General features: G+C 42.9%; 1 protein-coding gene and 1 pseudogene across 1 annotated transcript; one reads left to right on the plus strand and one right to left on the minus strand.

Moving 5' to 3' along the window:
- Positions 1-3,789: 3,789 nt before the first annotated feature.
- On the minus strand, positions 3,790-10,334 carry LOC123653140. The gene is made up of 6 exons (XM_045587755.1): positions 10,134-10,334; positions 7,787-8,362; positions 6,410-6,460; positions 5,879-5,926; positions 4,943-4,993; positions 3,790-4,062 (listed from the first exon to the last, which is right to left on the minus strand). Coding segments are annotated over exons 1-6 (798 nt in total). The 5' UTR covers positions 10,204-10,334; the 3' UTR covers positions 3,790-4,060.
- An 832-nt stretch (positions 10,335-11,166) lies between these two features.
- On the plus strand, positions 11,167-14,405 carry LOC118728661 (annotated as a pseudogene).
- The last annotated feature ends 512 nt before the right edge of the window (positions 14,406-14,917 follow it).

The raw sequence follows: 14,917 nt of genomic DNA on the forward strand, positions 1-14,917 counted from the left end.
GTGGGGCATGCAAAAGGCAGCCAATCAATGATTCTCTCTCATCATTGATATTTCTATCTCCCTCTCCCTTTCTCTCTGAAATCAATAAAAATGTATTTTTAAAATCCTGACTTAAGGCAGCTATTTGAAACTGAATGTATTCATTTCTTTCCTCCTAGCTGGGGAACAGGCTCTCTCTGTGTCCTAAAAAACCACTTGCCTATTGTGTTCCTGATCCACCATCATGGCACCTGCAAATGAGTCAGAGCCAGTGAACTGCTCTCCCTCAGTAGCACCAGGTCTTGATTTCTCCTGACACTTTGATTCATTCACTCGTCCTTTGGGGACTTTGATGTCATTTCCCCATTCAAAGTCATCAGAGTACAAAGGCAGGGCAGAATATATATATAGTTCCATGGAAAGCATTGGATGGTACCTGGATCTGAACCAGGTTCCTCACTACTGACCCATTTTTCTGAGTCTCAGTCCCTTCCCTTATGAGAAGTTAAGTGCATTTAGTGCTTAGATAACTAATGGGTTTTGTGGACATTCTGTCTTAACATGGAGCAAATAGTTCATATGTCTTAAAATTAAAGATAGAAAAGGATGTAAAACTGCTTGTAAACTTTTAAACTACGTGCAACTATTAATTAGCACTGACAGTCATTACTAACCAGGTCCAGAACCAGGAATTGTGTAATAATTACTGCTGTCTAGTACTGTGCAATCATTAGAGCAGAACTGAGTACAAGTTGATCCTCTGAGTTCAAAGATGAAGAACTAATTAATAAACCAAAAATTCCATGGGGCTCTTTACCTTCCCATTGTCCTAAACCAGAAATTATTTCAGGCAGATTCGTAATCTCTGTTTGGCCTAATAGGTAAGGCATAAAGAATAATATGAGACAATCCAGTGATTTGTAGAGCAAATTCCTAAGCAAACTCTACAATGTTTATCTATGGAAATTTGAAGTATCTGCTTGGGAGTCAAATGAAAGTTCTTGGTTCTAGGACTTAAAAAGCTGAGTGAAGCATTTGGGACTTGATAAGGGATCTCTGTGGCTTTAGTGAGAACCTCTATGGCCTTCATGGGGAAAGTTTCCGGGACCCTGGTAGGAGATCCTCTGTGACTAATGTGAGACCATTGTGAGTGGACTTCACCCAACTCACCTGAGGCTTAGCTTTTTTGGACTTCATAGGTTTGGGGAAAGGAAGATAACACTTCAGCTCCCATGAAGCCCATAACAAGAAGAGTACAATTTCAGTGTCTCTCTTTATAAGCATTGGAAGGACAGAGGATTTTTATTTATATCTTAGGAGGTCCACAAGCCAAAACTTTAAATGGAAAGGTAAGTAGATATCCCTAGCCATTTTGGCTCAGTGGATAGAGCGATGGCCTTCAAACTAAAGTCTCAGGTTTGATTCCCATCAAGGGCATGTACCTCAGTTTCAGGCTCCTGGCCCTGGTCGGAGGGCATAAGGAAGGCAGTCAAGTGATGTGTCTCTCTCACATCAGTGTTTCTCTCTCTCTCTATTTCTCTCTTCCACTCTCTCTCTAAAAATCAAGAGGAAAACCCTAACCGGTTTGGCTCAGTGGGTAGAGCGTCAGCCTTCGAACTGAAGGGTACTAGGTTCAATTCTGATCAAGGGCATGTACTTTGGTTGCAGGCTCGATCCCCAGGAAGAGATATATAAAGTCAAGAGAGAAAAAATATCATCAGGAGATGATTAAAAAAAAAAAAGAAAGTTAGCTAGATATGTGAACTCTGATGGGAGAAATCAAGGAACATCAAAATATGGAAAGATACTTCATGTTCATGGATTAAAAGACTCAATAATGGTAAGATTTTAATTTTTCCCAACTTGATGAATAGATTCAATGCAATACCAATCAATTTCTCAAGAAGCTATTTTGTAGATAATAATAAACACACTCTAAATTTATATGGAGGTCAAAAGGTAATAATAAATTCACTGTTTCTGCCCTGGGGCACCAGAGGAAAAAATGACTACTTTTGTCACCTCAAATCCATCAAAAGCATATCTAGGCAAACAAGTTCTCCATGTAACTGGATTTCCTATCACTCCTATGATCAGTGGTGTAGTTTGGGGAAATGCATAGAGATGTTCCCGTAAATCCTCAATCAGAAGTGAGACCTGAGGGAGGAAAACTTGCCTGACAGTTTCCTACAGCAAATTGACCAGGTTGGTTAGGAGTCCAGACCAGCTTTTAATCTATTATTCCAGTAGATAGCTTGCCCCTCCCACCTCTGTTTGCAGGGTCATGGCTGGTACAGAAAACCATAGCTCCCTTAGCCTCTAGGCAACCTCCGAGGAACAGGCTGGAGGACCTGGGTGGAAGCGTGACCTGAACCACAGTTCTAGCTCAGGTTTCATTTGCAAATATTTGGAGAAATAGTATGTCAGCCTCCTTTTGTAATTGTCCACTGGCCCTTGCAAATGTCAAATGGGAGGGCAGTGGATAATCATGGGACACTTTCAATAATGGAGAATCATTCTTAAGTTCTGAGAAATGTTTTATGTTTTATTGATAATTTCTTTTCTAAGATAGTGTTTCCTTTGAAATTTGTGTTAGTTGAATTTTTTCCTTTCATTTCTCACCTATTGACTGTCTCTTCGCCTTTTTGTTCCATTTTATGGGGGAATTCCTTACCTTTATCTTCTGTCAAACTTATAACAGCCAATATTTCTTTCTATTTTCTGATTGATTACTTAATAGCAGCCTATTCTTTTTTCAAGGATGTAATATCTATTTTCATCCCTCTGGATATATTAATTAGTGTCTTAAATGTTTCTTCTGCTTCTCAGATTCATTATCTCTCCTCTGAGTTCCACTTTTACTATTTCTTTACTTTAAGCCTTACTTGAGGAAGATTTTCAAGTGGTGATCCTTTGTTGCCTGTTTATATGGAAGATTTAGATGGTGAGGCCTTCAGAAAACTCTACATGCATTATAAGAGATTGATGGAATCATGTGTCTCAGGGTAGGGAGCCTGGGTGGCCTGAGAGCTATTTTGAAGATGTCTCCAGCTGCTGTCTCTGAGACTAAACCTTCCTAGCTCCTGCTTAGCAGGCTAATCCTCACTGGTGGCACCTTGGAGCTGGCCAGGGTAGGAGAGGGGGCACCTCCCCATTCATTTTATAGGCTTTCATTTCATTGCCATGTTTCCTTAGAACAGTATTTCACTCCTACTCTCTTCAGGGGCAGTTGCCTCCAAGCCCAGAACCTCTCTGGTTCAGTTTTTCTAGAGAATAAACCTATTCTCTTGCTGGAAGGATGGAGGAGGATATAAACCTAACTATTCTATATTACCTGCCTCACTGCTATAATTACCCCTCCAATTGAATTGTCGCAGCACCTGATGTCTACAATCCTTGAGCCTTGCCAGGGTTCTATAACATGAATCAGCATATGTCTATTTGGTATCACTTTACCCCAATCAGCCTTCCACAGGTACCCGAGTATTCCCTTTCTCCTGTCTGTTATGTCATCAACCACTCTGCCTTGTTTTCAGTCTTCATATATTGTGGCTTATATTTGTCCTATATGTTTTATCAAAGACAGTGTTTGCTGACACATGTTTTTTAACCCAGTGAGATGTCTTTCAGACTTTTGAACCTCAGAGCTGTAAAATAATAGGTTTGTTTTGTCATCAGCTACTAAGTTTGCAGAGATTTGTCAGGGCAGGACTAGAAAAGCTAATGCAGTTTTTATAGGTCTGTTTTATGCTTTCCTGTGTTCATAAGGAGTTGGAGCCTGCACTCTCTTTCAGAGAGAATAACATGATTATTGGTACAAACACAGAACAACCAAGTAGTCTGTTATCTCATGAACATTTATTGACCTCATATTAAATGGGCATGATGCAGAAATGTGCACATCCTCTGTCTGTGGACAATTCCACTGTGTTCATCCTCAGCTGGGTATACACCAAGGCTCACGAGTCTTTTCCGATTATTCAAGCTCCTATAATGGAATAGTGGGTTTATGCCGTGGGCTCGTGTAGAGAATTGGGATTAGGAGAGTCAAGATGGCAGCCGATGGAGAATCTGCTTCCTTTTCTAAAATTAAAAATTAAAAGAAAAAATAGGCATTATCAAAAGATTAAACTCACCTTTCCCACTCCCCACTCTGACCTTGTGCGTGTAACTGAATTTCTTTAAGGTCTGATTGCTTATTCCCCCCTCCTTCTCCTGGTGCCTTAAATGAAATGTTCACACACTGTCCGGGTATCCATTTAACTCATGAAGAAGCCACATTAGTGGATTCCAAAAACAAAGCCAAGAGTGGGGCCCTGTAGTAAAACTGGCCCCTCCTGATTCAGAAGCGCAAGGCTTTAGTTTTCACCGAATTGTATGTTCTGCTGCACCAGGAAATCTGATGCCTTTTCTGCAGGCTCTCCCTTAGAGTCCATGGACTGGATTGGGATCCATATCCTAGATCAGCTTTTCTCAACCTGTGGGTCAAGACCCCTTTGGCCGAACGACCCTTTCACATGGGTCACCTAAGACAGCCTGCATATCAGATATTTACATTAAGATTCATAACAGTAGCAAAATTACAGTTATGAAGTAGCAACAAAAATAATTTTATGGTTGCGGGTCACCACAACATGAGGAACTGTATTCAAGGCTCGCAGCATTAGGAGGGTTGAGAACCACTGTCCTAGAGAGACGGGAAGGAAGAGTCCTAGGAAAAACAAGGGAGAGAACTTGTTGTCCTATGCCGATTTGAGTACTAAAAACCCAGACAATTCTATTTGGAAGATAAACCTCAGAGAGAAAAGAAGGTGTCTTTAACCTTCAATTAGATTTTATAGCTCATCTCAGCATCTTGGAAGGCAGTTAAATTTGGAATCCTTTCCCAGCGAATTAAAACCAGCATTGAAAATGGTTATCAAATCCCTAATAAGATATCAGGGGCAAAAGAGAAGAAACTTACAAACATGCTCTGAGGTGAACTCATTGTTTTCCATGGAGGTGCTGGGCTCATCTGCAATTAAGTAAAAAAAAAAAAAAAAAAAAAAAAAAAAAAAAAGTTTTTATTCACTTCCAATATATATCACTCAGTGTGTCTGGCATTCAGCTGAGTCTCAAGTAGCCCTAGTAAACATGGGACTCTAGCCACCAAACTGCCCTGCTCCTACCCACCACGGCACTCTGCCATGCCTGAAATCCTGCCTGTGGAGATTGTGAGATTCTCCCTCTCCACAACTGGTGGGCGGAGTTATGACATTACTGGCATCTGCCACATAGTCATCCCCAAGACATTGAACCACCAATCAGTGCATGCTGAAGTGCCCTGGAGCCCACCCCTTCCTATTCCGCCCTGGGTCCAACCCTTTATTGTTTCCTCCCCCTCAAAGACTCCCCCGACCCCCCACGTGCTACTCTCTCCATCGCCCTCTGTGGAGGCAGCCCAGCTAGGTCCTTTCTCCTCTCCCCATTCCTTCAATTCTGATTTCTCTACCTCCGTAATGAGTCCCACTCATTACTGGGGAATAAACTTTAATATGTCTTGGTGGTCAGTTTCCTGCGCCTCAAACCTTACAGAGGTGAAATGCAAACACACTCCATGAGGAGGATTTGGGTAAAGGGCTGGTCTTCACTTGCCCTTGGACATGCCTGAGAGGGACACACGGACCAGTCACGTCTTCATGTTTAAGAGCCAAGTCCTGTCTTCTTCCCCAAAGTGGACATCCTCAAGCAAACCTGCGCCTGGCTGAGAAGGGTGTAAACTTGGGCAGAGTACCTCCTAGAGCCCCCCTGCTTGAGTCTGTCCTGGAAAGCCTTGAAGAAAAATACCCCTCAAAGTCTAAGAATAGACAAAAAAAAAAAAAAAAAAAAAAAAAAAAAAATCAAAGCTCTTTGATCTTACCTGATGTGCCAGTTATGGGCTCTTCAAAATAATCACCAGGGACAGTTGCTAGAAATAAGGAAGTCACTTAGTTAATTTCAGCATTTTTTAAACTATACAGACATCAGGTCACCATATTGTACACCTTAAACTTATACAATGTTATATGTCAATTATATTTCAATAAAACTGGGAAAATATTAAATAAATAAATAAATAAATAAATGCATTGCAGGAGGGAAATAAAACTCAGTTAATTGATAATTGCCCACAGCCAGAAAGCATCTCTTGCTAAGCAGAAATTATAAGATGCATCTGGGCCATGAGGCTGCCTGTTGCTTATAGTCAAATATGAGAATTTTCCTATTGCCCCATGGGATGGGGGTAAGAGTGGGAGGATTAGGGTGGGAGGCAGCATTAACTTACATTAACTCATTTATCAACCACTACAGGTTGGACAGTGAGAGTACAACTGAGATACAGCTTCATTTTGCAAATGGTTATAGATAAAATCCCTAATAAGATATCAGGGGCAAAAGAGAAGAAACTTACAAACAAGCCCTGAGGTGAACTCATTGCTTTCCATGGAGGTGCTGGACTCATCTGTAATTAAGTAAAAAAAAAAAAGAGAGAGAGGAGGATAATTAGTGGAAAAGGAAGGATCTAAGGCCCTTTAGCTGCCACTAAAATACAATTTCTAGCTTACTGCTACTACTGCCTGCATTCCCCCAATACATTTAGGGCAGTGCTAGGATATAGTAAATCTCAACGAATGTTAGCTATTATTTATAGCTATAAATAGCAGATTGTTTAATAATTGTTTTGCCAAAACCGGTTTGGTTCAGTGGATGGAGCATCGGTCTGTGGACTGAAGGGTCCCAGGTTCCTTCCCATCAAAGGCATGTGCTTTGGTTGTGGGCACATCCCCCAGTAGGGGCTGTGCAGGAGACAGTTGATAGATGTTTCTCTCTCATCGATGTTTCTAATTCTCTATCCCTCTCCCTTCCTCTCTGTAAAAAAATCAATAAAATATATTTTTAAATAAATAAATAAATAAATAATTGTTTTTGTAGGTAAGGCCAACAGCACTTTCTTAGTAATAATGAAGGCATCCCAAAAATGATTGGGTTTTGTTCATTGTGACCGAGGCATTGACCCTGTGGCTAAAAGGCAGAGAGAAAAATGAAAGCAAATGAAGGCCTGAGACAGATATGGGCAGAGAGAGGACCACTGCTTCTTTTATGAAGCTTTTCAATCCCCCTTTCTTCTGTTCAGCCTAAATTCAAATAAGATTTACACTTAAATAATCTTCATTCAAAATGTTCCCTTTTTAAATTGAATTGTAATCAACTGGAAAAGAAGAGCGAATTCTTAAGCTATTTTTGCCACCCTAATAACCATTGATCCTTTGGAGACACAAGAAGCTCTTCCTCTTTAGAGAAGCCCAGAAGGCTGGTCCTGGAGACCAGGTCAGCACAACCTCCAGGCTGGAGCTTATCAGTGTTCAAATGGTTCTATTTGCTGACACTGGGAAAATGCTTCCATTTCCCTCAAGTTCCAAAGAAACTAACCATACTGTGGTAAGCATTTCACAATGTATGAGGATCACCTCAGAGAACAAAGCAGCAAGGTATTCCCAGCTGCATAAGTTACCTCAGGACATTCCTATGCAATGTGCTGTACATAAGGAAAGAGAAGCAGGGAGACATGTCTGCAGTTTTGGAGACAGGAATTTTTACCTGTGGCCACCTGAGTGGCTTTTCCCATAATGCTGGGGATATTTGAACCCACTTATAGGAAAACAGAATGGGAAATGAGTGTGGTCACGTCGTATGCTGGGAATCCAGTTTGCTGGAGGGGAGCAGCCTTTCCCTCAGAAATGTAAAAGATGGGAGCCCACCAACTCCTGCAGTTGGAACCCTTACTTACCCAAAGCCTGTATAGTGTCCAAATAAACACCAATGGTCGACTCTACAGCCCCAGTGAGGTCCAGGTCAGTGGGTGACTCTCCAGACCCAGGGAGGGCCAGATCAGTGGGTGATTCTACAGGCCCAGGGAGGTCCAGGTCAATGGGTGACTCTACAGGCCCAGGGAGGTCCAGGTCAGTGGGTGACTCGAAAGCATCAGCGAAGACCTGGTCAGTGAGGTTCACGTCAGGGGGTAACTCTACAGGCCCAGGGAGGTACAGGTCAATGGGTAACTCTACAGGCCCAGGGAGGTACAGGTCAATGGGTGACTCTACAGGCCCAGGGAGGTCCAGGTCAGTGGGTGACTCGAAAGCATCAGCGAAGACCTGGTCAGTGAGGTTCACGTCAGGGGGTAACTCTATAGGCCCAGGGAGGTCCAGGTCAGTGAGGGACACGAAAGCATCATCAAGGTCCAGGTCAGTGAGGGACTCGAAAGCATCAGCGAGGTCCAGGTCAGTGGGTGATTCTGGGTCAATGGCTGAATTTAGTTCAGGTAGTAACTCTGAGTCCTTGAAAATGTCTGCATGATGGTCAATGTCTAGAAAAAACAAACAGCTCAAATATTATCTAGCAAGAATATCTCCACCATCTCCACACCCTTCCCATCCCAAGCTAGGTCTTCTCTGGAGAAAACAGGGACATAACTTGGTTTAATGAATCAAATGGCATCTCCTTCCCACAAGTCTCTCTTCTGCCAACTGCTAGAACGTCCAGAAGACTGACTGCCACCCAGTAGTATGCTCAGTGTCCCTACACCATCCTTCTTGAAGGGTCCATTTAGGAAGAAACGTTTGATATTGTGCCTCTAAATGTCAGACTAAAACAGAATAAACATTCTAAAAACTTCCCCTCTGTACTCCTGGCAGGTTTCTGAAAACTTAAAAACAAATAGGGGCAAAGAGCAAGGAAAACAGCTATTTCCAAGGTGCACATCAAGAATGGAATCAAAGGGGTGCGGAAGAGGGTGTAGGGGGGATAAGTGGTGATGGAAGGAGACTTGTATTGGTGAACACACAATAGAATATACAGTTGGCAGATTATAGAATAGTACACCTTAAACCTATATAATTTTATTAACCAATATCACCCCATTACATTCAATAAAAAAGAAAAAAATAACAATAGAGTTGACTCTATGGGCTATTCTTATGATTTGTTCACTAAATGTCTAGGACTTCATTTTCCAGAGTGTTCCATAGAGTATTCAGTCCAGATATTTGGGGGCTTGCTAACCATATATAAACATCATAACCATGTAGGCCTGATGAGGTGCAAACAGGGACTTCTTGGGCGATAGTGGGAGATACAGTTATATGATGCCCAATTCAGCAGATTAGGAGCATTCTACCAATGAGGCCAAAGTCATTAGCTCTCTAATTTAGTCTCTTTGCTTTAACATTCATTCACATGCAACTAAGAAGACAACCCCAGCACTTGATATATTGAGAGCTACCTGGGAAGAGGTGAGAGGAACAGGATGGAGGAAGTAACCATTTTAATGCAAAGGAAACAACAGCACTCCTCTTTAGAAAGGACTAGAAAAGAAAGCCTTTGGGGCAGAGCTTCCTTTCTCTGGTCCACAGGACACCTCCTTCTTTTTCATTCCAGACCAGCTGATATCCATTGTGTGTGATGGAGCTGATTGCTAAAGCATTTTTGAAATTTACTCTGCTGTGAAATGAGGATACAGCCTAGGATTTATAAACCTCCATTAAATAGAACAAAGCCTCTTTTTAGCACCCAACAGTGAAGAACACAGAAAACCCTCAGTAGCTCTCTAATCACCTACGCCAGTGGTCAGCAAACTCATTAGTCAACAGAGCCAAGTATCAACAGTACGATTGGCATTTCTTTTGAGAGCCACATTTTTTAAACTTAAACTTCTTCTAACGCCACTTCTTCAAAATAGACTCGCCCAGGCCGTGGTATTTTGTGGAAGAGCCGCACTCAAGAGGCCAAAGAGCCGCATGGGGCTCGTGAGGTATGGTTTGTCGACCACTGGCCTATGCTAATCTCATCTGCCCAGCCTTTACACCTTTATGTCAATTCGAACACGTTGCCAAAATCTGAGCTTAGCCACTCAGCTGCCCAAGGCCTCCAGAGCTCAACCTCCCAACCTCACCTTAAATCCAAGTCAATGTGTTTTAACCACTTCACTTCATATATCTATCTATCTATCTATCTATCTATCATCTATCTATCTATTTTGCTCTTCCTCATGCCACAGCCTCCCTGCCCCTTACACAGACACACACGCCACAAGAGATTTTAGCCCTGTTCTCCAAGAAACCCCCCAATAGTCCACTTACCTTGGAGTGCTAAGTGGAAAGCCCCAGCCAGGACGAACCAGGTGGAGAAGATGAGGACCTTCGTGATCATGGTTCAGGCAGCAAGGAGCACGGCACGCTGGAGAAGATGAGCAGGCCTGTGGCAAGCCCTCAGTGAACTGGACTGACGAAAGTTCTGCTCAGCTTTTATAGAACCCTCAGCCCAAGGGTGCGGAAGGCAGCATTCTCAGGTGGTTATTGTTTAAAAAAAAAAAAAAAAAAGTAAGCCTCACCTGCTCTCTGTCCCTCTCTCTCTCTCTCTCTCTCTCTCTCTCTCTCTCTCTCTCTCTCACACACACACACACACACACACACACACACACACTGAGAATGTCCCTGGAGCAAAGGCCCTGGGGGAGGGAGAAACAAGGCCAGGTTGGAGGAAAACCCTGATAAGGTCTTAGGTTGGGTTGCCCCAGTACCATTAGCAGCAATTATCTGCTTTTCAGAGGACTAGGGGGAAATTCTAGTTTCACCAGCTAACAGAGGACTCCACTCCTAGCCCAACATTGCAAGTTTGTCTTCTAGATGGGAGCCAAATCCTGTTTTACTAAACTCTTGAAATGCTACTTTGAGTCAGACTGCGGGACTAAGAATTGTGGTCTCAGCTTGATGGCTTCTTGGATTCTAAGGGAGAGTCTTATTACACAGGCTTCTAACCAGAACTGGTCTCTCAAAGAGAATTGTGGAAGAAAATAATAATTACTCCGACTAATATCACTACAATAAAACGGATATATCTAAAATTGTAAGATTTCACGTGTGCTATTATCATATTTGATTCTCACCACAATCCTATGAGAGAGTCATTATTATCCCCATTTTTCTGATGAGGAACCTAAGGCCAAGGGACTTCAAATTCATTGATGCCAAATTCAAATGAAGATACTCAAGTTATGCAGAGGTGTCGTTAACATCAAGTACTCTTGGCTGTGCATACTTGGCTCCTGCTAGTGACTTTCCCCGTCCTCTAGGGGCAGTAGGAAGCTGCAATGTGTCCTAGGCCCAAGCTCAGATGAAGCCTCACAGTAGGTGTAAAATGGGCTGAGAAGATACAAGACAGACTAACACATAAAGCAGCCTCAGCATTCAATGAAGAGGCATGCACATTACCTGAAGAGGGGGTGTGGAACACATCTGTGCAATGCCCATCACCGGGCCCAACTCCTACAAGTCCTGAAGACCTCTCTTATTTGCGTAAAAAGTCACAGCTGATTCCAACACCTCAGAACCCACAGGGTTGGCAATATCACTGACAGAAATTTACACACAGCCCAGAGTCCCCAGAAAAGATGTTATGAACAGCTCACTGGGTAGGAGGGAGAGGGCTGCCCCCACCTCCACTCCTGTCTTGTATAAGTAAATGTAAATGAAAGGGCAGGGCAGGGCGAGGATGAGCTCCCAAATCCGCCCCGCAGGGCGGAGTAATCCCTAGCCCTCATCCAGCCAATCAGGGTTAGCCGAAGCAGTGACATCACCACCGAACGTAGTAAAACCCCTGGACTGGGCGAAATTTGGGCTCTTCCGCCATGCTGCCGTCGTGAGTGGGAGGAGCCCATGCTAGCATGGAACAGGCTCTTTTGTTTATTGCATCGGACTCGGCTCCCTGGTGGTTCTTGGGGATCACGAAGTCTGGGCGTAACAAGAGACCTGATTGCATTGTGATAAAGCCAATTTATTAAAGCAATTAGAGGAGGCAAATTTATTAAAGAAGCAAGGCTAGCAGATCTACTTCATCCAGCTTGGAACGCAGATGGACATCTCTCAGCTAATCTGAGCAGGGAGTTGGGTGGGTGTTCAAAGCGTTATGTAGCCTCCAGTCTGTAGGTTTCAAAACTGCTCTGCTGAATATCTTGATTCAGATTCATTCTCAAGGTCCCTTTTTAAATAATTTGTGTGGCCTTCCCAGGATTCACGAGAAGCACCTGGCAATTTTATCTTGCCAAGCCTGAAGACGGCTGGCTTCTTTGTTTAGGAAGTATATAAAAAGACAAAACAAACAATAGAAAACCTGTTTTTCTATTCCTTTCCCCTTCCTCAAAATGGCTGATTTCTTTGTTGAGTGCAAGAGAAAAACTCCCTTCCCTCCCCCTTATCCCCTCCTTTCCTGCATTCTTCAGTTGGAGAGTCATTAACCATTTGCTTACAAGCCTTCTTGGGAAAGAAAAGGCTTGCAATTTACAAGCTGGCGGTAAATGGTCCACACTGTTTGGCCTTGTTTTAACTTCCTTGTCTGTTTCCCAATTCCTTTTGCCCTGGAATTTTCCTTGTTGTTCACTGCCCTGTAACAAAACCTTTCAGCAAGAGTTATAACACTTTGCTCAACTATGTGCCACAGGTATATATTGTTCTTCCCAATACCAACCTAAGGTAGTTTTTTATTCCTCTCCTTTTTTAGATAAGGAAACAAGTTATGAAAGGTCATACAGTAAGTACCGTACATCCAGAAGCAGCCTGGTCTGGCCAGTGTGGCTCAGTTAGTTAGGTATCCTCCCAAGAGGTCACTGGTTTGATTCCCAGGCAGGACACATGCTCAATCCCCAGTGGGGGATATGCAGAAGGCAGCCAATAGATATTTCTCTCTCCTTGATGTTTCTGTCTTCTTCCTCCTTCTCTAAAAAATCAATAAAAACATATTTAAAAAAGAAGAGGAAGAAGAAGAAGAAGAAGAAGAAGAAGGAGGAGGAGGAGGAGGAGGAGGAGGAGGAGGAGGAGGAGGAAGAGGAGGAAGAGGAGGAGGAGAAGAAGAAGGGGAAGCAGCAGCTCCGAAACCAGTTTGGCTCAGTGGATAGAGCGTCGGACTGCAGACTGGAAGGTCCCAGGTTCGATTCCGGTCAAGGGCATGTGCCTTGGTTGCGGGCACATCCCCGGTGGGGGGTGTCCAGGAGGCAGCTGATCGATGATTCTCTCCCATCGGTGTTTCTCTCTATCCCTCTCCCTTCCTCTCTGTAAAAAAATCAATACAATATATTTTTAAAAATAATAATAAAATAAAATAAAAAAGAAGAAGAAGCATTCCATTGGGCAGTCTGATGCTAGGGCCTTTCTCTACTACTCTCCTATATCTCCCCCAAGTCCAGTTACCTACCTGATCCCCTCCCTGCCCACGCTGTCCTGTGAGGTGAAGCCCTGCACACACTTCACCTTAAGGCAGAGGTGGGTGGCGCAGGAAGGCCCTGGTGGGGAGCACGGACAGGAAGGCTGGAGGGAAGCCTGAGAAGCAGCAGTGAGCTGGAGCCTCCAAAAGACCCGAAGAAGCAGCAGAAAAACCTGGGGAAACTAAGACAGTGTCCTCCAGGAATGGGAGGGAAAGTTCCCAAAGCAGTGCTGAGGAGCCATCAGCTGAAGAAGCTGCAGGCCGCCCTACAGCAAAGCCTACAACGATCTCCAGTTTAGGTTTGCCATCGGCAGACAGATGGCAAAGAAGGCCGCAGCCAGAGCCATCAGACTTGGATCAGGCAAACCCAAAGAAACCCTTCCAATGCGTGCTCCAAAAACCCTTTCGATAGCACAGCTTTTAATGAAGACCAAGATAGAGAACCCGAGGAAATGCCCACAGGAGCAAAGGTGAAGATGAAGGATATTGAAAGGGTTACACAACATTAGCAGGACCACACTCCTTCAGTAAAGAAAAGCATGTGTTTTCTTTTCTTTTCTTTCTTTCTTCTTCTTTTTTTTTTTCCCAATACATTTAAAAAAAAAATATATATATATATATATATATATATATATATATATATATATATACACACACACACACACACACACACAGAGAGAGAGAGGAAGGGAGAAGGATAGAGAGCTAGAAACATCGATGAGAGAGAAACATGGACCAGCTGCCTCCTGCACACTCCCTACTGGGTATGTGCCTACAATCAATGTACATGCCCTTGACTGGACTCGAACCTGGGACCCTTCAGCCCTCAGACTGACGCTCTATCCACTGAGCAAAACCGGTTTCGGCCGTCAATACATTTTTATTGATTTCAGAGAAGAAGGGAGAGGCAGAGAGAGATAGAAACATCAATGATGAGAGAGAATTCATGATTGGCTGCCTCCTGCATACCCCCTACTGGAAATCAAGGCCACAACTCAGTCATGTGCCCTGACTAAGAATGGAGCCATAACCTTCTGGTTTAACCCTTGACCACTGAGCAACACTGGCCAGACAAGCATGGGTTTTATGATAACCAGAAGCTATAGGAGCGAAATATAAAATCTCATCTTGGAAATGCCCATGACCAAGACAATTAAATCAGCGTTTTTCAACCGCTGTTCCGCGGCACACTAGATGTTGCCTGGTGTGCCGTAGGTGCAGACAAGACAAGAATTTTATAATTTTTCACTATTTTGTTTACTTAATATTTCATAATAAAGTAATTATAAAATACTTTCTTTGTGTTTATTTGATTCCTATTCAAGAGAATTACTTTATATATAGTCAATATAGGCACAGAGTTAAATTTTTTAACATTTTCTAATGGTGGTGTGCCTCGTGATTTTTTTCATGAAACAAGTGTGCCTTTGCCCAAAAAAGGTTGAAAAACACTGAATTAAATGATATGATTTGAAATGGGGGTGGTGTAGAGTTAAAACGAACAGTTTCCTTTTTAAAGAATGGTATAAAAAAAATAAAAATAAAAAAAGATTGCCTTCGGAGACACCTTTTTTTCCTCAAGGTTGAGTGAGAGTTTGAAATTAGACATGATTTATATTTTCTATACAGATTTCAAGACATGTGCTAAGTTTGTAGTTTTGTATGATTA

Source organism: Pipistrellus kuhlii, unplaced genomic scaffold (assembly GCF_014108245.1).
Source record: "Pipistrellus kuhlii isolate mPipKuh1 unplaced genomic scaffold, mPipKuh1.p scaffold_m20_p_3, whole genome shotgun sequence".
Lineage (NCBI taxonomy): Eukaryota > Metazoa > Chordata > Mammalia > Chiroptera > Vespertilionidae > Pipistrellus > Pipistrellus kuhlii.